At 56.4% G+C, this 22039-nt stretch overlaps 1 protein-coding gene across 4 annotated transcripts in view; it reads left to right on the top strand.

Annotated features, from left to right (window-relative positions):
- Nucleotides 1–17529, top strand: part of ANXA6 (annexin A6) — a 47241-nt gene extending 29712 nt beyond the window's left edge. For 2 of the 4 annotated variants that reach the window (XM_002710318.6, XM_051843547.3), the window contains exons 15-26: nt 1602–1683; nt 2766–2860; nt 3470–3583; nt 3685–3775; nt 4488–4567; nt 4897–4950; nt 8359–8376; nt 9029–9122; nt 9830–9925; nt 13436–13494; nt 15083–15205; nt 16814–17529. In XM_002710318.6, the coding sequence (XP_002710364.1) occupies nt 1602–1683; nt 2766–2860; nt 3470–3583; nt 3685–3775; nt 4488–4567; nt 4897–4950; nt 8359–8376; nt 9029–9122; nt 9830–9925; nt 13436–13494; nt 15083–15205; nt 16814–16873 (966 nt within the window). In that variant the 3' untranslated portion in view covers nt 16874–17529. The remainder of the gene's footprint in view (nt 1–1601; nt 1684–2765; nt 2861–3469; nt 3584–3684; nt 3776–4487; nt 4568–4896; nt 4951–8358; nt 8377–9028; nt 9123–9829; nt 9926–13435; nt 13495–15082; nt 15206–16813) is intronic. The other 2 variants (XM_002710319.6, XM_070076335.2) reach the window with 1 other exon arrangement.
- Nucleotides 17530–22039: the final 4510 nt, after the last annotated feature.

Genomic DNA, 22039 nt, shown 5'->3' with positions numbered 1-22039 from the left:
TCCACTCCTCTGCTCGCACCTTCCTGCTGCTCTGGGTGGCACCCAGCTGACCCCTGGTGGCCAACCCGAGACTGACTCTCACGTCCGAAGCTTCCTTTGTTCCCTTGGAGTGATGAATGGCAATGGGGCACTGTGGTGGGCGCATTTGGTTTCTGCGGTAACTTCTAACTCGCTGGGAAGTCTCTGGGCCACTCACTACTAACAGGGCTTGCTGAGATGGAGACCTGGCTGGCTCAGGGGGAGGAGGGTTGGCTGTGCCATCCTGGTTCCGACACTGGGGCTTCAGGGTGTGCGAGCTGAGCACAGATGGGCACCCCTGTGTGTGCTGGGGGAGTCAAGGTTGTCCCCGAGCATCTTCAGACCTGGAGTCCACCACGGATGGGAGTGAGGGGGTTTCAGAGAGGGACCCAGGGCAAGCCACTGCAGAGGCTGTAACACTTGGTTCACACCTGGAAGTCCGGTGCCATGGATCCTGCCACGTGCTGTACTGCCTTGGGTAGGCGCCCGCCTCTCTCTGGGCCTCCACGTCTCCATCTCTAATAAATTGAGGGGTTTTACACATGCCAGTCTCAGGGACCTGCAAGGGCTCTTGGGCACTGATGTTCCAGGACAGTGTTCCCCGAATGACACCAAAGGCGAGAACTGTGATTGCAAGTGGTCTCATCGAGCGATACGAGGAGTGAATTTAGTTGGGGGTGGGGGAAGGGCGCAGCTCTGTGGCCTCAGATGCCCCTGAACCTCACAGTCGGGGAGCCAACTCCATTCGGGGTCCTCAGCCCTCCTGATGACTTCAGTGAGTCTCGGGTGCCTCCTCTCGGCACTAGTTGCTGATCGTCCTTCGCAGAGAGAGCCGAGAGCGCCCTGAGCTTAGGCGGCTGTTAAATTTGGCTATAGAGAACAGGTTTTGTCTTTAATCCCATCTCTCTTCCCGGGTTACCGCCTCTTGATGACACGTGACACCGACTTCCTGGTCCGCAGTAGCAGTACGGAGTTACTGTCGTCCCTTACTTTGCATAGCAAATGTTCTTTGGGTGCCTGTGGTGTGGCAGGCTCCCTCATGGGCACTCGGGATGGAAGAACGGACACAGCGGACACAAACCCCTGCCCCGAAAGAGCATTTAAGTGCGCCTCAGAGTGGATGTTTTGAAGCAAAACAAAGAAGCAATAGCAGAGGGCGTGCAAAACTGTGGCAAACAGTGTGAAACTCATTCCGGGGTGACTGAAATCTGGGGAGCTCGGTCTGGGGGTTTAGGACATTCCTGCTGCCTTTTCAGGGGGAGTGTGCGATTCGGAAGGACTGGGGAGCCCCAAGGGGGTCGGCAGCCATGGGGGAGGGGGCCTGGCGTCCTCTCCCTTGGCCAGCAGTTGTCTCCCCCAGGCCGAGGCGCTCTCTCGCTCGCTCTCTTTGTCTCTCTCTGTGTCTCCCTCGGCTCTTGGCAGGGTCTGTCGGCTGTGCCCTCACTCCCGCCTCTTTCCGCCAGGCTGCTTGGTTTGGGGCTCACGGGGCAAGCCTCCCACCCCCTGCCCTCCGCATGCACCTGTCCTGGCCTGGCCGCTGTGGCCCCGACCCCTACTGACACCACGCCTTCTGCTTCTCGCAGCTGAAGGGAACCGTGCGCCCTGCTGGGGACTTCAACCCCGACGCGGATGCCAAAGCCTTGAGGAAGGCCATGAAGGGAATTGGTAAGGATCGTGAGGGGTAGCGGCAGTCTGTGGGCAGTGGGCTAGGCAGGCCTAAGGGCCAGGCCCCAAACCAGGCTCTCTGGGAGCAGGAGGACTGGACCGGACCCCAAGTCTCCATCCTCGTCTGCTAGCACCCTCAGTATAGGGAGGAGGGCTTTTGTAGGGCACTTGGGAGAGCCCTTCCTGGGGACCTGGGAGTCCCCAGCCCCCTGGGAGCAGTGTCCTGGTATGAGAGAAAGTCCTAGGTCAGCAGACCTGGTTTCGGGCCTTGGATTTGCTGCTGACTCCCCTTGTTACTTTAGGCCAGTCCTCTGGGTCTCGATTTCCCCATGTGTGTATAAGGAGGGCCGGGGCCTTATTACCCCAGAGCCTAATTCTGGAGTGAGAGCGCCCCCTGCTGTCAGTTCAGTTCTTCCCTGCCTGCATTTGGCCCCCAACCTGTCATCAGCAGCAGTCTCGGGCTCTTGGGGGAAGGCCTTCCTCACCTGGCCTCATTTCTGTTTGTCTCCCGGGAATGAGACCTGCTGAGCACGTGCAGGGCTGTCAGATGAGAGGCGGAAGCATGCTTTGAGAGACTGGGGCCCGTACCAGATCAGACTTGAGGGCAGGAACCAGAGGGGCAGGAAGTGCTGTCCTCCTGCCTTCCAAGGCCTCCCTGCTGTGGCTCCAGGGACTTGGGGTGCAGCTCTCGGGATTGAAGAGAAAGGCCGTAGGGTCACCAACAGGACTAGATGATCAGTGTCAGCAGGCTCCCTTAGTAACTACTCCAGCCTCTTCTGTTACAGATGTGGAAACTAAGGGCCAGACAGGGGCAGCGGGCAGCCATGGCCAGTGCCAGGACTGGAGCTCAGAGGGCCCGAGTCCAGCCTGATGCTGTGAGCCCTCCTGGGCACCCTCTCAGTCAGTGCCATGACAGAGGAAGGGCAGGGAGGAATCCCGGGCAAGGCAGCAGCCTGGGCCAGAGCCCGGGAGCATGGGAGCACGCGGCTGCCCTGCAGAAGACTGGCCGGGACCGTCAGTGGGGGGTTCTGGGGGCAGCTGAGCCGGGGCCTCCTCTGAGGCCTGTGGCTTTGGTGACTCAGGAACCGATGAAGACACCATCATCGACATCATCACCCACCGCAGCAACGCCCAGCGGCAACAGATCCGCCAGACCTTCAAGTCCCACTTTGGCCGGGTAAGGACCTCCACCTGGGCCTCCCCGATGGCGCTCGGCGTGGCACCTGCAGCTCCAGGGGCTCTGGGCCTTGTGACCCCCCACCACCACCACCACCAAGGTCGAGCCATGTCACGGTGTCTCTAGTGCCGATGTGCGCTGCTGCAGACACATCGCCATTGTTCCGCTCCTGGTGATCAGTGACACTTGTGTGGGACAGCCCAGAGGGGGCCAGACGGGGGACCAGAGCTGTCTTCCTGCAGTGCTGTGGGCAGCCCGTGGGTTCTCTGCAGAGAGAGCTGGCTTCAGGGCCCCGTCACTGCATGTCCACTGCCTGTCTTGAGTGGCATGTGGCTTAGGCTGCTGAGTCTCCCCCAGGGTGGAACTGGAGTCCTTCAACCCCCTCCCCCTTCCTGTCCTCCGCCTCCACGGACAGCGGATCTTCCTCCTGGCTGGCTTTGCCCCCTCCCTCTTTGGCATCATCTAAGTATTAAGCCCAGCGTCAGCACAGACAAATGGCTCCCAGGCTGCCTCCCGCACACCCATGTCCTTGTCCCACGTCTCCTCCCTGTCCTGGGGCACAGGGAGGCAGGTGCAGATGTTGGTGTGACCGGGCTCTGCCCTTTGCAGGACCTAATGGCTGACCTGAAGTCTGAGATCTCTGGAGACCTCGCCAGGCTGATTCTGGGGCTCATGATGCCCCCAGCCCATTATGATGCCAAGCAGTTGAAGAAGGCCATGGAGGTAGAGTGTGGGCATCCAAGGGAAGGGGTCCGGTCTGTGGGGGTGCTGGTGGGGACACGGGCTGGACTGTGGCCGAGATCACCTTCGTCTGTTCATCCTAGGGAGCTGGCACAGATGAAAAGGCCCTCATCGAAATCCTGGCCACCCGGACCAACGCCGAAATCCACGCCATCAATGAGGCCTATAAGGAGGGTGAGTTGGGGGCGGGGAGCCAGGAGAACCAGCACCCCCAGCTCTGCGCGCAGCTCTGCCGGCCTCCTTTCTCTCCGTCCACAAGGCTTTCATGAGCCCCTTGGCGGGCCCATCCCTGTGTCTGGGGAAGAACAGAGGCCTAGAGGTAGGAGAGGGGTTGGGTGGAAGTGGGAAAAGAGCGTCCCAGCCAGCTGGAGAGAGGGAGGGCAGCTCCGGGGGTGCCGCCCAAGCGTCCGCACAGGGCCCCTGCTCAGAAGGGCCCTCTGCTTGGCTGCATGCGAGGCTGTTGCTGTCTTGAATTCTTCCATTGTTAAGCAAGTGGCTCCGTATTTTCATTCTGAAGAACCTTTGGGTGTTGGTTAAAAATCTTGAACCTTTTGTAAGCAGCTGTCAGATGGTAGGACTTGTGAGCAGGGGTGTGACAAGGTCAGAGCTCTGCCTTTAGTAGCAGCTGCCGTGCAGGGGGGAGGTGGAAGATTCGGTAACCCTCAGCAGAACAGGGGGATGGAGAGGACGCGGTAGGCTGATGGGGTGGGTGGGGTGCCCAGTGTCTCACGGAACCTGCAGGGGCCATAGTGCCCCCAGGGGAGCCTCCTTCATCCCCACCTCCCCCCACCAGTCCTGCTGTGGCTCAGGTCAAGTCAGCACCCAGGACCCGTCCCCGACCAGTCTTTCTGAGCTGGCCACTGCCCACCCCCCTTCTCTGTTTCAGACTATCACAAGTCCCTTGAGGATGCTCTGAGCTCAGACACATCCGGCCACTTCAGGAGGATTCTCATTTCCCTGGCCACGGTGAGTAAGTGGCCCAGGGGAGGGCCAGGCCTGGGTGGACGAGAGGGTGTGCGCCTACGTGCCTCCTGAGAATCCCACGGCCTGCCCCTGCTGTTGCCTTTACAAGGCTGGCCTGGTGCCACCCTCTCCAGGCAGCCCTCTCTGGTGGCCCTTGGCCTGGTGCGTCGGGCCTGCAGGACGAAGCCACAGGGTGAGCTCTCCTGTGTTGTCACGTGGGAGCTGCCCTCACCATCCACCGTTACTGAGAGCTCACTGTGTACCCCGGCAGCTGACCCCGTGCAGGCAGGGGGCGGGTCCCTGGGGACTGACCTTTCTTGCCCTTCCTGCAGGGGAACCGTGAGGAAGGGGGAGAAGACCGGGACCAGGCCCGGGAAGACGCCCAGGTGAGACCCGTGAGCCCACCCGCCCTGGCCTCTGCTGGACTGTGCTGGCCTGGAGCAGCCTCCTGGCAGGGGCCTGGCTCGTTTCACTGGCGACACACTCAGCCCCTCCCTGTCCCCTGAGAAGTGAGACTTCCAGGCTTTCAGGATGAGACTTGCAAACGCGGTGCTGGCTGGTACTTCCTGCTATGCATAGCAGCGTCCTTAGACCTGGAAGGGACGGACAGCCGGTGCAGGTCAGACCCCTCACGTTATAGTAGGAGAACAGAGGCCCAGAGAGGGCGAGTGCCTTCTGAGAGTTACACAGCATCAGTGGCCCGTGTAGCACAGACCCAGGGGGAGCCAGGGCTGGGAACTTGCTGGGAAGGAGACCTGAGTGCTGCAGGTCTGGGTTTATCATCTGCCTAATGGGACGCAGGCCAAAGAGGGCATCTCGGGGGACGCCTGGGAAGCCGGGCTGCCCTGCTTCGCCCTGCCCCTTGGATGGGTGAGCTCGAGGCCTAGAAATGACTTCTCCTGGAGGCTAGGAAACCCTGCATTTTCCCTGAAGATTACTGTAGCTGGGCAGTCCCAGGCCATCTGCATGGTCTCCTCTGACCTGGGCCGTGGTCCCTGCCACCCACTGGTCTGGCCCAGGCCCAGGCTTCTGTGTGTTCTTCTGCCCACCCCACAGTCTGTGAGTTCACCCCTCATGTTACAGTTGGGGTACGAAGAGGCTGATGGGTGCAGGGTCCTGTTCCCAGCTCCACCAGCAGAGGTGTGGTGTGTCGCAACAGTGTCTGAGCTGAAACCCGACAATTGGGCGCTTGTCATGGCCATGCTCAAAACGTATAATCTATGCTGAGGCCGAGGGTACAGAGCCCAAGTGGCAGGGTCTGATTTGAACGCCCACGCCTGTACTCCTGGCCATTGAGTGTCCTCCAATACCCAGAATGGCCATTTCCTGTTGATGTGTAGTTGTCCAGCCCTTGCTTTTAGAATGCGGATGTCAGAAGCTGCAGGATTCCATACCAATGCAAGATGCTTCCGCCCCATTGCGGGCACAGCTCTGGGGGCAAGGCTGGGGACTGCAGGACACGAGGTGGCTTGCTGATGCCACCTTTCATCCACTCAGGCAACAGGTGGTCGTTAAGTATTGCCCTGAGAAACCTCGTTGTGCCGTGGTTAGATCTCACCCCCATTTTTTCTTCCTGCAAATGCTTCCGGCTGGTGCCTGCTCTGTCACTGAGGCTGTGCTTCCAGCTGCTGCCAACAGGGGGCAGTGGTGGGCCTCGCTGGCTGCTGCTTGGCTGGGAAGAAAGGGAAAGAAGGGGAGAGAGAGAACCTGGGTGGAAGCAACCTAGGGACCCTTGAGCCCGAGCCCTGCCCAACTCAGCCACTCTGCAGATTTGGGATTGGAGACACTGACCTTGGCGTGGACTCGTTTTCTTATAACCGCAACATTTTGTTCACAAGGAATATATATTCTTCTATTAAACTTTCAGAACTGAGACATAGGCAAGAAAAAAAATTCGTAACCACTAATGGCTACAAATAATAGCCATTATTAATATTTTGGCATGTCTGGTCCTACTTATCTTTCTGTGTATGTTTAAATGGATTCTTGACATAACAGTCAAAAATCCACTCTTCCATATTCGACTCTACTGTTTTTTATTTGGGCAGCTCCCTTCCTAGTAGCAACTCCTATCAGGCTCAGGGAGTTTTCCTTGGAGAGGGTTTTAGAGGTGAGATGGGGGTGCTAGAGCAGCATGTGTGTGCAAGTTGGAAGGGGTCACTGGGCAGAGCCATGTGCCCGGCCCCTCTTCGAAAGAAGGTGCTGTAGTGTCCCGTAGTTGATGTTTGCTTGTTACACTGCTTCCTTCTCAGTCTCGCTCTGAATGTCTACAACATCCATGTGCTCTTGGAAGTCTGGGCTTATATATTTTTTAAAATTATTTTTTATTTGTATGTATTATTTTATTTGTGAGAGACATAGGAAAAAAGAGAGAGGGAGCTCCCATCGGCCAGTTCATTCTCCAAATGCTTGGCAGCCAGGAACTCAGTCGGGGTCTCCCACAGGGGTGGCAGGGACTCAGCCACGTGAGCCCTCACCTGCTGCCTCCCAAGCTGTGTACATTAGCAAGAAGCTGGGATCAGAGTAGAGCTGGGACTTGGACCCAAGCACCCAGATAAGGATACAGATGTCAGAAGCAGTGACTTAACCACTAGGCCACACGTCCTCCCTGGGTATACTAGCAGTGGGGCAACAGATATGCAGTTTCCATGTTGTCACCGTTCACAGCGAGTGTTAACAGCTTCCCTGGTCACTCAGCCTTCCAGTTTGAACAGTAAGTAATAGACACAGCCTGTTACAGGCCCACAGTGAAAGGAAGACTGCCCGTTTCGAGGTCATCAGTTCCCAGATTCTTTTAAAAACTATAACAGCATTATTGAAATACAGCTCAACTTGCCCTACTCTTGACCTGCTTAAAATGTGCAGTTCAGTGTTGTGTTGCTTTTTAGGGTCATCACGGTCTTGTACAGCCATCATTACAGTCAACCTTCAAACCTTTCCTCACCCCGGAAAGAATCCCCCTACCTGTTAGCAGCCCCTGCCCGCGCCCCCAGCCCTGGGCAAGCACTGATCTACTTTCTGTCCCTGTGTTTGCTTATCCGGGACACTTGATGTAAATGGAGTCCTGCGCCGCGTGGCCTTTGCCACTGCTTCCGTTAGGAAGGAAGAAGGCTTCCAAAGCTTGAGGCTGATGTGTTTATGGAGCGTGCTCTCCGTCTACCCCGAGATGTAAAGCGGTCAGAATTTACGGGAAAGGCAGTGGCCCAGCTCGGCCTGGGTGCCGAAGGCCGGCTCTGCTGTGGCCCCAGGCTCTCCCAGTCCCAGCTGCTCGCCTGGCAAGCTGGCGTCCTCACCGCGGGGTTGTGCCTTCTGCACAGTGCTGTGATTCAGATTAAAACCCCAGCAAGACCCCTCCCATCCAAGACCACTGACTGCTTCCAGCCCTGACCCAAAGCGGGCAGTCAGCGCAGTCTGGGCGGCACTGGGAGAGTGAGTGAGTGAGTGCCTCCCCTCTGAGAGCCAGCGGCACACCGGCTGGGCCCTGCTCCCAGTTACTGGCCCCCGGGGTGGAGTGCCCGGCCTCTGTGTCTGTGTCTCACCCCAGGTGAGTGCGTCTTCAGCTGTTTCCAGGCCTCGCCCCCTTGCTTAGCTCTAGCCCGAGAGATCACAGAAAGGTGGATCTTTGCCTCTGCCCCGGCTCCCACTGAGGTCCTGAGTTCTTTGGGGGGTTCTCAGGGTCTCTAGCCAGGCCCCTGCCTCCGCCCGCCCCAGGGCCCCCAGTGCCAGCCTCTTGGGGCTCCCCTGACTGTTGCTTCCCCTCTCTCCCTCCTGTCTCTCCACCTTCCTGCTCTCAGGTGGCTGCTGAGATCCTGGTGAGTGTCCCCCGCTCTTCCTGGCTTTTAAAAGCTTTTCTGAGTCGAGTCTGGCCGGGCCCAAGGGGGCAGAATCGGGCTGTGATTTGGGGGCCTTGCTCCGTGGCTTCTCTCTCTCCCCTTCAGGGCCCCCTAAGGACCCTGCTGGGTCAAACCTGGGCCAGGCAGGCGTTCCCCGAGCGTCAGGCCGTTCTTCATCTCTGGCGTGGTTTTTTGCTATGTAACCATCAGCTGTACACAGCTGTCTTTCCATCGACTCGGTGTTTTGAATCTGAAACAAGTGATATAGTGGGAAGTTTAGTCGGTGGGTGTAGAACCCATGGCTGGCCGGAAGGTGACAGTAGAAGTGTGGATGTTTGGCACGTTCAGTGACGCTCGCCCGGGCCCTGGGCTGCACATCTGCCCCTGAAGGGGACTTTCAGAGGGGGAGGGAATGACACTGGCTAGGCCAGTCCAAGTCAGTGCACGGGGCTCTGGGCATGGGAGAGGGACTGTGGGGGCTGTCATGCTGGAGGCAAAGGAAGGAAGAAGGGGCCCATCCCAGTCCCAAAGGTGGAGCTGCCTCAGCCAGGGCAGAGACAGGAGAGTGGATGATAACCACGGCCTCCTTGGTTCCTCCTCCCGACTCCTCGCTCTGACCCCGGCTCTGCAGGAAATAGCAGACACCCCGAGCGGAGACAAAACCTCCCTGGAGACCCGCTTCATGACGATCCTGTGCACCCGTAGCTACCCGCACCTGCGGAGAGGTGAGGCCTGGCTCCCTTCCCTTCACCCCATGCGGGAAGAGCCCCAGATCTGATGGGTGGGTCTCTCAGCTCCCTGGACTAGAGAAGCTGGTTGCCCACCCCCTCCCTACCCTAGCAGTGGAGTGTGGCGGCTCACCAGGTCTTGAGAGCCCTGGGTTCCGGTTCTGGCACTACCATTAACACATCACTCAGACAACTGCCTTCGCCTCCCTGGGGATGGATGGCTAAGACAGGGGATGGCGAGTGGCTTTCACCTCCCAGGCCAACCCTGATGGGTGGGTAGTAGCTTAGCACAGCACCTCGTGCACGGTTAACACTTCCTGAGGACTGGCATCCCTGTGATCTTTGCTGATAGGAATCTCTGCCCCAACTTGATACAGGAGGAGGAGGAAGCCCAATAGGGGAAAGGGAGAGCTGGGGGCAGAGCCATGACTAGGACCCCTCTTTGTTTTGCCACCCCCACTTGGCTTCCTGGAACTTGGCCAGCCCAGGAGGCTCTGGCTTGGTGCAGTTTTGATTCTGAGTCCACGGCAGCCCAAGGCCATGATTGCCCTGTCCCAAGGACGCTGCCCAGGGCATCTACCTGCTGCCCTTTCTACTCTCCAGCCAAGGCCTGTGGACAGAGCTAGATGGGAAGGGAGGGATGATCTCCCACTCCCCTCTGAATTCAAGCTCACCCCCACCTCCGGGGCCTCTCTCCGGGTCAGTCTTCCAGGAATTCATCAAGATGACCAACTATGACGTGGAGCACGTGATCAAGAAGGAGATGTCCGGAGATGTCCGGGACGCCTTTGTGGCCATCGGTAACTGGCAGGGACCATGGGAAGGGGCTGGGGCACTGGGGACTCGGCCCGATTCCCTGCCATGGCAGCTTCCTGAGCCACTGGGCTGCAGAGTAAACACTGCCGCAGGTCACCTCCTGGGGTCCTGCCAAATGAGTGATTGTCGGGGCATCAGAGGACTCGTCCTCCACAGCAGGACAGGGTGAGGACAGGGCTTCCCCTGGGGACAGGCCAGGAAGGTGACACACGTCAGTCACAGCCTGTGTACTTACAACACACACCAGCCACAGTACACATACACGCACACACCCTGTCCTCATGCAGCACCTGGCTCTCTTTGCTTACTTTGTTTTTCTTTTAATTTTTATTTTCATTTTATTTGAAAGGCAGTAAGACAGAGACACAGAGGCAAACAGAGGTATTCCATCCTCTGGTTTATTCTCCGCAAATGCCCGCGGCAGCCAGAGTTGGGTCAGGCTGAAGCCAGGAAGCCAGAACTCTGTCCAGGTCTTCCACGTGGGTGGCAAGAACTCTGCTGTTTGAACCACTGTCTGTTGTCTCACAGGTTGCGTGTTAGGAGGAAGCTGGGCTGGAAGGGGAGCAGCCAGGACTTGAACCGGGTGCTCTGATATGACGTGGGCATCCTAAACAGCCATCCAACCACTGCTCCATATGCCTGCCCCAGGATGCTCTTCTGACTTAGTTTGAGTGCTTAACTTAAAAAAAAGGTCTTTCCCTTTTTGGATCTCGATTTCTCCAGGTGTAAATATGGATGAGGAGGCCGGCGCCATGGCTCAATAGGCTAATGCTCCACCTGTGGCGCTGGCACACTGAGTTCTAGTCCCGGTTAGGGCGCCGGATTCTGTCCCGGTTGCCCCTCTTCCAGGCCAGCTCCCTGCTGTGGCCCGGGAGTGCAGTGGAGGATGGCCCAAGTGCTTGGGCCCTGCACCCACATGGGAGACCAGGAGAGGCACCTGGCTCCTGGCTTCGGATCAGTGCGGTGCGCCGGCCGCAGCGGCCATTGAGGGGTGAACCAACAGAAAAGGAAGACCTTTCTCTTTGTCTCTCTCTCTCACTGTCCACTCTGCCTGTAAAAAAAAATATATATGGATAAGGAGACACAAGCAAGGGTTAGACTTGTATATTTTTTAATCTCACCAGGAGGTGGCAGTGAAAGATTTTCACATAATCACCATCAATTCTGAGTTGTACCTTGATTTCAGAGTTGCTGAAATGCGGGGCAAGGGTGTTGGAGCATGGGTGAAGTAGAAGTGTCGTTGCTGTTGCTGCTGCTTCGTGTGCCTTGGGCCTTTGCCACCCAGGAGCAGTGCCTAGAGGCAGGGAAGCCTGGACTCCAGGCGGAGTCTGTGCCTTTCCAGCTTCTCGCGGTACATCCTTGGGCAAACCCCAAAGCCTCTGCAAACTGGAGGTGACAGTGGTACCCAATCGCTATGGTGGATTCTGAGATTTAGTGAAGCAACTAGAATAGGGCCCCCTGGCACACAGTGCACACTGGGCAAATAGTTGCTTTTACTGGGATTTCCTGCCAGGCCCTCGCAAAGCTCACTGCAGTAGCTTTGGTTTGTAGTGGATTTGGTGCTCTTAGCAGCCAGTTCAACCAAGGAGGACCCCGAGGTTCAGAGAGGCTAATACCACGATAGGAGCCAGGGCTCAAGCCACAGGCTGCCAGCCTCCAAAGTCCATGCTTTTTTTTTTTTTTTTTTTTTTTGACAGAGTTATAGACAGTAAGAGAGAGACAGAGAGAAAGGTCTTCCTTCCATTGGTTCACTCCCCTAATGGCCGCTACGGCCGGCGCTGTGCCGATCCGAAGCCAAGAGCCCAGGATCTGGGGCACACAGTCTCTGACCTCCTGGTCTCCCATGCGGGTGCAGGGACCTAAGCACTTGGGCCATCCTCTGCTGCACTCCTGGGCCACAGCAGAGAGCTGGACTGGAAGAGGAGCAACTGGGACTAGAACCCGGGGGTGCCGGCGCCGCAGGCGGAGGATTAGTCAAGTGAGCCACGGCGCTGGCCCCAAAGCCCATGCTTTTAACACCTGCACATCTTGCCCTGCTTGTGTGTCTCCTTCACTGTCTACTTCCACCTTGAACACACAACATGTGTACACATACATGTGCACACACACAAACACAACACCATTAAAGGGCTGGTTGCCAAGGAGAGAAGTTTCTGCCCAGTGTGAGCCTTAACCAGACTGACAAAGCCCTGGGCTTGGGGTTGGGGGAGGGGCTTCCTAGACTTGGAAGGATTTGATGGCAGGGCGGGGGGTCAAGTAGTGGAGGGCAGATAAGAGCTACATCTCCACTGGCAGGACAGTGACACGAGGGGAGTTGCAGGGAGCAGGGGTGGTGAGGTAGCACAGGAGGCAAGAGCTTTGACTTTGACTTTGGCTTGCAGGCCGAGGAGTGTGGGTCTGTCTGGGAGGCGGCAAGGAGCCGTTTGAGGAGCTGGGGAAGGGAGATGTGTGGGATGTGATTTTGCTCAGGGCACTCCTGAGCCTGCAGGGGAGTCTCTCCCAGACGTGTGCCCTTGGAGTGAGCAACTCCAGCCTCGTGCTCCTGGCCCTCACGGAGGTATTTAATATCCGGAACCATTCCAGCCCACTGGGACTGGTGTCTGCTTCCTCCAGGGCGAGCTATCTGAGATACCCCCAGTGCCTGTGTCAGGCGGGTTCAGGAGCCTGGAAATCAAGCAGTTGCTCATGGCCAGAGAGCCCCAGGCCTTGGGGAAAGACCAGGCTGGGGCAAGCAGGCAAGCAGTGTCTGTGGAGCAGGCCCACCAGCGCAGAGAGACTGTGCAGGCCTGGGGGCCGGTGCAACCCCCGGGATTCACTCGCTGCCTTCAAGAACGCCAGGGACGCCCTTTCTTAGGGGCAGTAAATCAGTAGTTCCAAAACTGTAAGCTGCAGCAGAATAGGGTGGTGGCCATCCTGGTTTGTGTGGGGCTTTCAGTGCTAAAACCGGAAATGTCCCAGGCAGAGACAAGTTGGTCACCCACCTCCGGAAGTTTCGGATTCGGCATACATGGAGTGGGGCCTGAGAGTCTGTGTTTCTGTGAAGTTCCTAAGTGACGCTGGTGTTGCTGGTCTGAGGACTATTTCTGGAAATGTGTCTAGAATCTGAGTCTAGAACCTGTATCTAGAATCTGAGTCTAGAACCTGTGTCTGGAATCTGAGTGTGTCTAGAATCTGAATCTGAAGGGTGGAGCTGAAAAACCTGAGCTTTGACCAGGAGTCTCGGGTGACTGTGATGCACTTGAAAACTGGAGGCCCTTGGTTTCCTGCGGGCTTCATTCTCTCTGAATCCTCTACTGACAGGAAGTGGCACTGCCAGCTGCTGGGAGCCAGGCTTAGGGATGAGCCATGGGGTGAGGTGGGGGTGAGACCCTGAGATTGGCAGTGATCTGCAGCAGCTGGCTCTTGGGAGGAGAGGAGGGACGGGGATCCAGCCCAGGATCTGGGGCACACAGTCTCTGACCAGGTTCCCTGCGTCTCTCCCCCTTTTCCACCAGTTCAAAGTGTCAAGAACAAGGCTCTCTTCTTTGCTGACAAGCTTTACAAATCCATGAAGGTAAGAAGAAGTGCTCGTTTCTTTGCTCCTCTCCCTTCAGGTACTGGCAGGTGCACAGACAAACATGTGTGCACAGGCGCACATTCACAGGTAGATTGGGACCTGCAGCCACTGCCCCCTCCCCCTTGATGTCGCTCAGCATTGAGACAGTAGTTCACCATGGGCTTTACCCCCCAGGGGACATTTGGCAATGACCAGACACATTTTTAGTTGTTGCAACTTGGAGAGTGTCCCACCGGCGCCTGCAGGGGAGAGATTAGGGCTGTCATTAAGCTCTGGAGACACAGGGCTGAGCAGGACACTCATCTGGAGCTCACATTCTAGCAGGTGACACATGGCCAGCCTCCCAGCCCAGCCCCTGGAGCTCCCCTGCCATAGGTGGTTCAGTGTAGGAAGGAGCCTGAAACCCCTTGCAGCCCTCAGTCCCCAAATGACAACTCTTACTGAGCTCTTACATGTGCCTGGCCCCACGCTGAGTGTTCTGCCTCTGAGCACGGCCGACCCTCATGGCAATCCTGTGAGGTTGTGCTAGAACCCTCATTGCATAAAGGAAGAAACAGGCCTGCATAGGTTAAAACCTCTCCCAAGGTTGCATGGCTCCTAAGTGACAGAGCTGGGACTCACACGTAGCTGGGGTTCCTAACTCCCTGGGGACAGAGGCAAGCTGGGGCTGCCCACACACCCCCATGCCCTGTGCATGCTCCTTGAGCTCTGGACTGTTTTCTTAGGGCCACAGTGACAAATCCCACAAACTGAGTGACAGCAGAAGTGGTTCTGATTCTGGAGAAATGGTTCTCCTGGTTCTGGAGGCCAGACAGCCAAAGTCAAGTTGCTGGCCCGGGCTGGTTCCTTCTGGAAAGCTGTGAGGGAGAGAGTATCACATGCCTGTCTCCGAGCTTCTGCTGATTGCCAGAAATCCTTGTGTTTCTTGCTGTGGATGCATCCCCCGATCGCTGTCTCTGCACATGTCCTCCCTCTTCTTCCTATAAAGACAACAATTCTTTATTTAAAAAATTTTTTTTTAAATTTTTTTGAAAAGGTTTATTTAGTTGAAAGGCAGAGTTACAGAGAGAGAGAGAGAAAGAGAGATAGATCTTCCATCCACTGATTGACTCCCCAAATGGCCACAGTGGCCAGGTCTGGGGTGATTTGAAGCCAGGAGCCAGGAACCAAGATCTTCTGGTCTCCCCAACGGGTACAGGGGCCCAGGCACTCAGGCCATTTGCTGCTGCTTTCCCAGGTGCATTAGCAGGGAGCTGGATCAGAAGTGGAGCAGCCACGATTCGAACCTGCGCCCACATGGGATGCCAGTGCCACAGGTGGCAACTTTACCCACTAGGCCACAGTGCAGGCCCCTAAGACACCAATTCTTGAATTTAGGTCTTGCCCTAATTCAGTATGACATGTGCAAAGACCCTCTGTGTGAATCAGTCACGTTCGGAGGTTCCCAGTGGGCATGAATTTCGAAGAGGATTTTATTTAACCCCTATAGGCCCGGTCCTAGGCTCAGGGGTTTTGGTCAAGCTCTGTGGGGCAGAGGTAGGTGGGCATCTACTATCTTGCCTGATCCAGCTTCATCCTGACTCAGGGCGCTGGCACCGATGAGAAGACCCTCACCAGGATCATGGTCTCCCGGAGCGAGATCGATCTATTCAACGTCCGGCAGGAATTCATCGAGAAATACGACAAGTCCCTCCACCAAGCCATTGAGGTGAGGCAGGGTCAGAGAGGTCACGGGGAGCGGAGTGCATGCTGGATCCTAACCTAAGATGAGGAGTCTTTTTATGCCCATGGTCTTTTTCTCAGGAGTTGAGCTCTTAAAACAGTGCGGATTTTCTAAATGAAAGGAACACCCTGGAATTGCCTCATTGTTTATACCAAAGTAAATTCCAGATTCCCAAGCAAAACAGCCCATTTTTTGGGTCGTGTTTAAAAACAGCTTAATTGAAGTTTCACTTACAGAGCATAAAATCTGCCTGTTGTAAGGAGACAATTCAGCAATTTTTACTAAATTTACCGAGTTTTGCAACCATTGTCACGTTCCAGTTCCCAGACATTTCCATTCTGTCCTGAGTTCCCTCTGCTGGTTTCCTGGCTTCCACTCCTGGGCACAGGCTGTGGTTTCCAGTTCTGGATATTTCAGATAAATGGAATGCTGTACTGTGGGGCCTTTGCTGTACTTAGGCCCTCTTTGAGTTATGGACCTCTTTTTGGTCTTTGAGATTGGCCAGGATGTGAAAATTTGATGGTGTCTGTATTCGGTCGGCAAGACTGAGAGCATTCCATGGGCTGTTTCACACAGACTCAATGGGAATGGTGGTTGTTAGCAACCTTTAAAAGGTAGTCAGGCAGTTTCGAAGTGTGAAATGTGCATGCTGGGACTTGGTAATTCTGCTGGTGGGAATTTATCCTATAGGCATCGCCACACAGGTTCCTAAAGACGTGTAAGAGGGCGTCTGTGCCCGCACCATGTGTAGGAGCAAGAGATGGAGGGCCTCCAACAGAGCTGCTTAAATAAATTACAGTACATGCATGTGACAGTATCATACAGCCGTGAGAAGGCGTGAGAAGTCTGTATTGATCTAGAATCTTCTTCTCAGTCAAAAACACGCATCCAGACAGAATATGTGTCCATTTGTATAGGGAAGCAGTGTTATATGCTTACGCATACTTGTATGTACCCAGACTGTTGTCAGAAAACCATTCAAGAAAGTACTAACAGTTGGCTGCCTCTGGATTTGGAGAACTAGGATCAGCGATGGGAGAGAGGCTTTTATTATATGATCTTTCCTTGCATGGGAATTGCTTACAACAATATATAACTTTAAAGATCATGCATATTTTTCTGAAAGCCGTATATGCTCAGACTGCTCAAAGCCGCCTAGGAAAGGGGCTGTGTGCTTAGTGGGAGGAAGTCTGGCCTCTCCCCCAGCCCGACTGTCCCCCAGACCATGGCGCCCAGCGCCCCCAACAGCAGCCTGGGCAGTTGGTGCTCAGTCACAGTTCTCCGAGTGTGGGCTCACACAACACAAGGGGGAAACGCGACAGAGATGCTTCCAGAAGGAGGGGAGGTGGGAGAGCTGCCGAGCTCTGCAGGGGTCAGGTCCTGAAGGGGCTCAAAGCCAGGCTGAGAGCTGGCGCCATCTTCCTGAGGGACGCGGGAGCTGCTGCGGGAGCCCCCTCTGTCCCTGTGGCCTTTGTCCAGCCGCAGCGGTGGTGAACTACAGCAGCCAAGGGGGACGTCCGGGTTGACGGGCAGCTGGAAGGAGGGGACATGGTGGCCTTCTTACTCACTGTGCTCTCCCTCTGCTCCTGCCAGGGCGACACCTCGGGGGACTTCCGGAAGGCCTTGCTGTCTCTCTGTGGTGGCGAGGACTAGGTCACCAGCTGTGGGCGGCAGCACCAGCCACCACCCCCAAGCCGTTGTTCCAGCTCCAGAGACTGAGGGAGGGCCCGGGTTGGGGTCGGGCCAAGGAAAGGCTTCCACCTCCCGAGCCATTGAGCGCCCAGCACAGCCCCGGCTACCCACGGCCAAGCGGCTGAAGAGCCGTAGCCCCAGACCCCAGCCACCTGTGCTCCCTCTGCCTCCGAAGTCCTTTCCAACTTCCGTCCCTGGCCACAGCCCCTGTCCTGGTTTGCGCTTTTTCACATCCAGAAGCATACGGACGCCGTCTGTAAGATGAGTGATGTGTGCATTTTGAATGCAGGGGCGTGGCTGCGGGAGGAGGAGCCTCTGAGCCAGGGCCAGCTGGCCATCGCCCCAGCCCTGTCCAGAGAGGCTACGCTGGAGGACCGGGCTGGGGGCAGGAGGCAGGAGGCCCGGGCTCCACCTGCAGCTGCCACGCACTTGCTTTCTGACCTTGGCTGCTCTCTTTCCCTCCCTGAATCTCTGCTCTTTTAGCTACAAAGTGGGAGTTGGACAGAAAAAAATAGAAACCTCTAACTTTGACATCCTAAAGTGTGCCTCCACTTCATGCCCTTGCCACTCTTTCTGTCTTTGGAGAAGAAATAAAAAGAGACACACAAACACGTAAACACGTTTCCAGCGAGGGCCTCTGCTGCCTAGAAGCTGCAGCCTGGACCTCCCTCCTTGGAGCTGGAGGCCCTTCAGCCTGCCAGGCGGCCAGCGAGTCCACTTTGAGCTCTCCCAGGGTGAGCTTGCTTCAAGCCCGGGAAGGCTGGCCCGGGGCCTGCCCAGGGTCTCAGCACCCCCCTCCCCGCCCCCCGCCTTGCCCTCTCAACACCTTGACATTTCTCTGTGTGCCCTTCATCCATCGCAGCCAGACCTGAACTTCCTCTTTTGATGTGCTCAGGGCACCAGATGCGATGGTAATCTGGCGAGGCCCGTGGAAAGTTTCCACTTTGTGAAAGTCACGGTAAGCGGGGAGACTCAACTGCAGGCTCTCGGCCCCCCCTCCCCCCAGCCCTGTGGGTGACTGTGGCAGAGGCTACCGGCTGGCCAGAGTGCTTTATCTGCAGGCCAGGGGATGCTGACCATGGGGCCGTGCAGACAGAGACTTGTGAGTCTGGTCTCGCCCCTCACTGTGTGACTGCAGACCAGCCGTTGCTCTGGCTGTGCCTCAGTTTCCCCATCTGTATATTGAGGGATCAGAGCCAGCGATTTCAGAGTGCTTTCCGTGTCTGACGCAGCACGTCTGAAACGAAGAGGTTACCTTGTCTTACCTTCCCTGCTTCCTCTCCTCCGCCAGGCTGTGATGCTGAGAGGCAGCTGAGAGTTTTGGGGGATGTTTGCCCAGTTTAATTTAACTGTTACCCAAAGATAAATCGGCAGAAAGGCTGAGAGCTGGGAGTTAAGACCTTTGCCACTAACTGACTTTGAGCATTCCAGAACCTCAGTTGCCTTATCTGTAAAATGGGACTCCAACTTCTACTGGCCTTGGAGTAAACTTTGTGTGAAAGAACTAAGCATGGCACCTGCCTGGCTTGGAGCAGGCACCACCTGCCTTGAGCCAGGCTCAACTGTAGGAGCTGAGAGATGGATCCCATGGTGCGTTCTGACCTTTGGTTTCAAGATCTCAGTCATCTGTTGATCAGAGACATCCAGTGCCCGAAAGAATCGTGTCTTGAGAAACATATCCCAAGGAGAATGGAGCTGAGGCTGGAGCAAAGGAGTGATGGGATCGAGAGAGAGAAGTGAGGTGGCTCGGTGAGGCCAGGAATGAAGATGGGCAGACAGGAGCACACACACGGGACGAGACACTGTCCTCGGGCCTGCACGTGCGTGTCCACTTACTGGTAGTTAATGGCTGGTCAGATGGGAGAGGGGCCCTAAGGGTATGTGGAGTGGATGTGAGTAGGACTGACAGTTTGCAGTCACAGCTATGAGGAAAATAAAGGCGGGGTGGGGGGGTTGCATCCCACTGCAGAGGACTTCGAATATCAGGATTTTCTCATAATTCCAGGGAACCTTGGGTGGATGTAGGTTGAGTAGGAAAACTATGTGTCTAGCTATGCATTTTAATTTCTTACATGAGAGGTAGAGAGACAGAGCTCTTCCATCTACTGATTCTCTCACCAAAAGCCCACTATTGCCAGGGCTGGGCCAGGCCAGTTCTGGGAGCCCAGAACTCGAGGTCTCCCACATATGTGGCAGGAACCCAAGAACTTAAGCCATCACGGGCTTCCTCCCAGAGTGTGCACTAGCAGGAAGCTGGAATCAAGGAGAACCAGAGCCAGGACCCACACCCAGACACTGCCAGTAAGATCTGGGGGACCCCAGTGTCATCTTAGCCACTGTGCCCAATGCCCGCCCTCCTAGCTGTGCATTTTAAAAAATGCGTGGAGGAAGAGTGGCCAGCTGGGAGGTTACTGCAACAGCCTTGCTAAGACCCAGGCGCCCGGAGTTGTGGCAGGGGAGGGAGGAGCGGAGGTGGCGCCGGTTCTCCCGCGGCGCTGGTTCTCCCCGGGCGGCGTGCGGCTTCTGCTGAGTGTCCCTGCTGTGCTGGACCCTGAGGAGCTCATGTGGCTGCGGTCCTTAAGGAGCTTCCTTCCACCCAGCCCTCTCCCAACGACGCTGGAGATGGCTTCCACAGCCCAAGTTCAGCGGGAGGAAGGCACAGGGGCTGAACGAAAACTAAAAGGAAAAAGAATGCGAAAGCACAACCCGCTGCTGTCTTCCAGTGGGAGACGGGATGGCTGCGATGTTCTCAGCGTGCAAGGGGCCCTCGAGTCTCCCCTCCCTGTCGGTCGCGTCTGAGACCGCTGTCGCTTCCACAGAGCTGAAGCCACGGCCCCGGGCCATGCTGCAAGCCAGCAGCAGACAGAACTGGGACTCTGCCTGCTGGCCCGGGCCAGGGCTTTGACAAGCACCCTATGCCTTTCCCCTGCCCTTGGCCCTTTCCAGCTCCTTGCTGCTCCCCCTCGTCTTTTCCCTTCCCAGCATCCCCTTTCCCAGGAGCTCTGGGCTGGGATGAGCCGACTCTGTGGGCAGCAAGGAATCATAGGAAGGCAATGGCTTTGAAGGGAGTGGTCCTTTGAGCTGAGCAAGGAGCTGCTGTTTGGGATTGCTGTCTTCACACTTCCCACTAGTGTGGAGTAGTGTGGGAACTGTTGGCTACTTTAAAAAAAAAAAACCTGGTCTTGACCGTGCCCTTCACTTGGCTGAGGGTAGTGAGTCACTGCTAAAAAGATCCCAGTCATGAAGTTTTGCCTGCGCAGCCCTGAGCTCCTCTGTAGTAGTGCAGGGGTGAGTGCCCCCATTTTACAGGTGAGAAAACTGAGGCTCTGAGTGGTGAAACAAGCGACCCGAAGACATGGGCAACACGTCATGGGTTGACCGAGCTGGAAATGCACTTAGAAGTGACCCCAAACAATCTTTTTATTTTTGAGTTTGCTGACAGCCCAGAAAGCAGAACTGTGACCAGGGGATTGGTACTGGCTAGATCTGCAGCTGCAACCCGAGCTTGCGTTCCAGGCACGCTGATGTCTCCTTTTCCTCAGCCAGGCCAAGCTGAGAACGGGAGGGAGAAGTGTCAAGGTGCCCCAGCTGGATTTCCGAACCCAGAAGGGGTCAGTCGGCCTCTGGCTTCCCTCTCCATTCCCCGCCAGACCTCAGGTGTCCTAAGGAGACTTCCTCCTGTTACAGTTGGGGAGAGGCAAGTGGGAAATTCTGGTTATATAACAGCCTGAGGCTCTGCGGTTAGGTCTGTGTGGGCAGCTGGGCCCGGATTTGAATCCCAGCCAAGCACTAGGAACAGATAGGCCAATTGACTCCGTGTGCCTTGATTTTCTCTTCTGTAAAGTGGGTTTCACAGGGCTCTTGTGAAGATTAGACCAGGCAATGCGTGTGTATTTCTGAGCACACTGTCCTGGATGCAGGCAGAGCTCAAGGAGTATCAGTTCTTCATCATTATCACGGGCAGGATTCCACCTTACGGGAGAATAAACAGGCTCTGGGGTAGGGGTGGGGGGGAGACCCTGGGGAGCAAGAGAGCCAGGAGAAGGGCTCCAGCCTGCCATGGGGCGGGGAGGAGGGACCAGAGGAGGCAGGTGTGAAGCCAGGTGTCTACTTGGGAAGCCAGTGGTAGGAAGTGCTTTTGAAGTCTGTGTGTGAGGCCAGAGGCCCCTGATGCAGGCCATCCCACTGGCTTCCTGTCAGCCAGGAAGCACCCATGGAGCCCTAAGCCAGCCCTCTGGGAGCAGGCCCTGCCCGCCAGGCCAGCTGTTCTCAGAAGCTTCCGCCACATGGCATTTCTGTGGCGTGGTCCCACCCCTTCCTCTCACCCACAGCCACCTGCCAGTCGTGCTGCCAGCTACCTTGAGAACCCTGGCCCCACGCCACCCCATCCAGACAGCCGGGGACTTTGCCCCAGGAGGGCCTGATCAAAGCAAGCAGGTGGGGAGTTGACGTTTCCCATCCCGTCTTTCCCACACCTGGAGGCCACTCAAACCCCATAAACACTGCTTGTCGCACCTATGTAATCCCAAATCACGGCCGCTCGCACCCTCAGGGACTCAGCCAGGGCTGCCAGGGGCAGCGGTGTGCCCCAAGAGTTCATGTGTCGGAGACACGGTCTCCGGTTCGGTGGTATTGAGGTGGAAGGGGCCTTTAAGAGATGAGGCCTGGTGGGAGGTGGTGAGGTCATCTGTGGGTGCTGTACAGATTAATCCAGTAGTTCTTGTGAACTAATCCAGTTGGTTCCCTTGAGCATGAACTGTTCTAGAAGAGCATGAGGGCCCCGCCCCTCCTGGCTTCCTGTCTCGCCGAATGATCCCACTCTCATGCTTCCACCATGATGCCCACCATCTGCCATGAAGCTCTCTCCCCAGAGGCCAGACGGGGCTGTCTCATCCTGGGCTTGCAGCCTTCAAAAGTGTGCACGAAGTGGACCACTTTCCGTTATAAAATACCCAGCCTCAAAGACACCCAGCATCAACAACACCGCTGGTGTGGCAGAGGCACACCCTCTGCTGATAACACACACACTGAAACCCTTTTTGATGGCACACAGGAAAAGTTAAGTGTTAGCCCCACAAATCCACTGCTGGGAACAACGAGAAATGCAGCCGTTGTGGTCCAGTTACT

The sequence above is a fragment of the Oryctolagus cuniculus genome, chromosome 6, assembly GCF_051225735.1.
Source record: "Oryctolagus cuniculus isolate XC-2025 breed Fujian yellow rabbit chromosome 6, ASM5122573v1, whole genome shotgun sequence".
NCBI classification, from domain to species: domain Eukaryota; kingdom Metazoa; phylum Chordata; class Mammalia; order Lagomorpha; family Leporidae; genus Oryctolagus; species Oryctolagus cuniculus.
The sequence above is the reverse complement of the archived record's forward strand: the minus strand, read 5'-3'. Positions and strand labels throughout refer to the sequence as shown.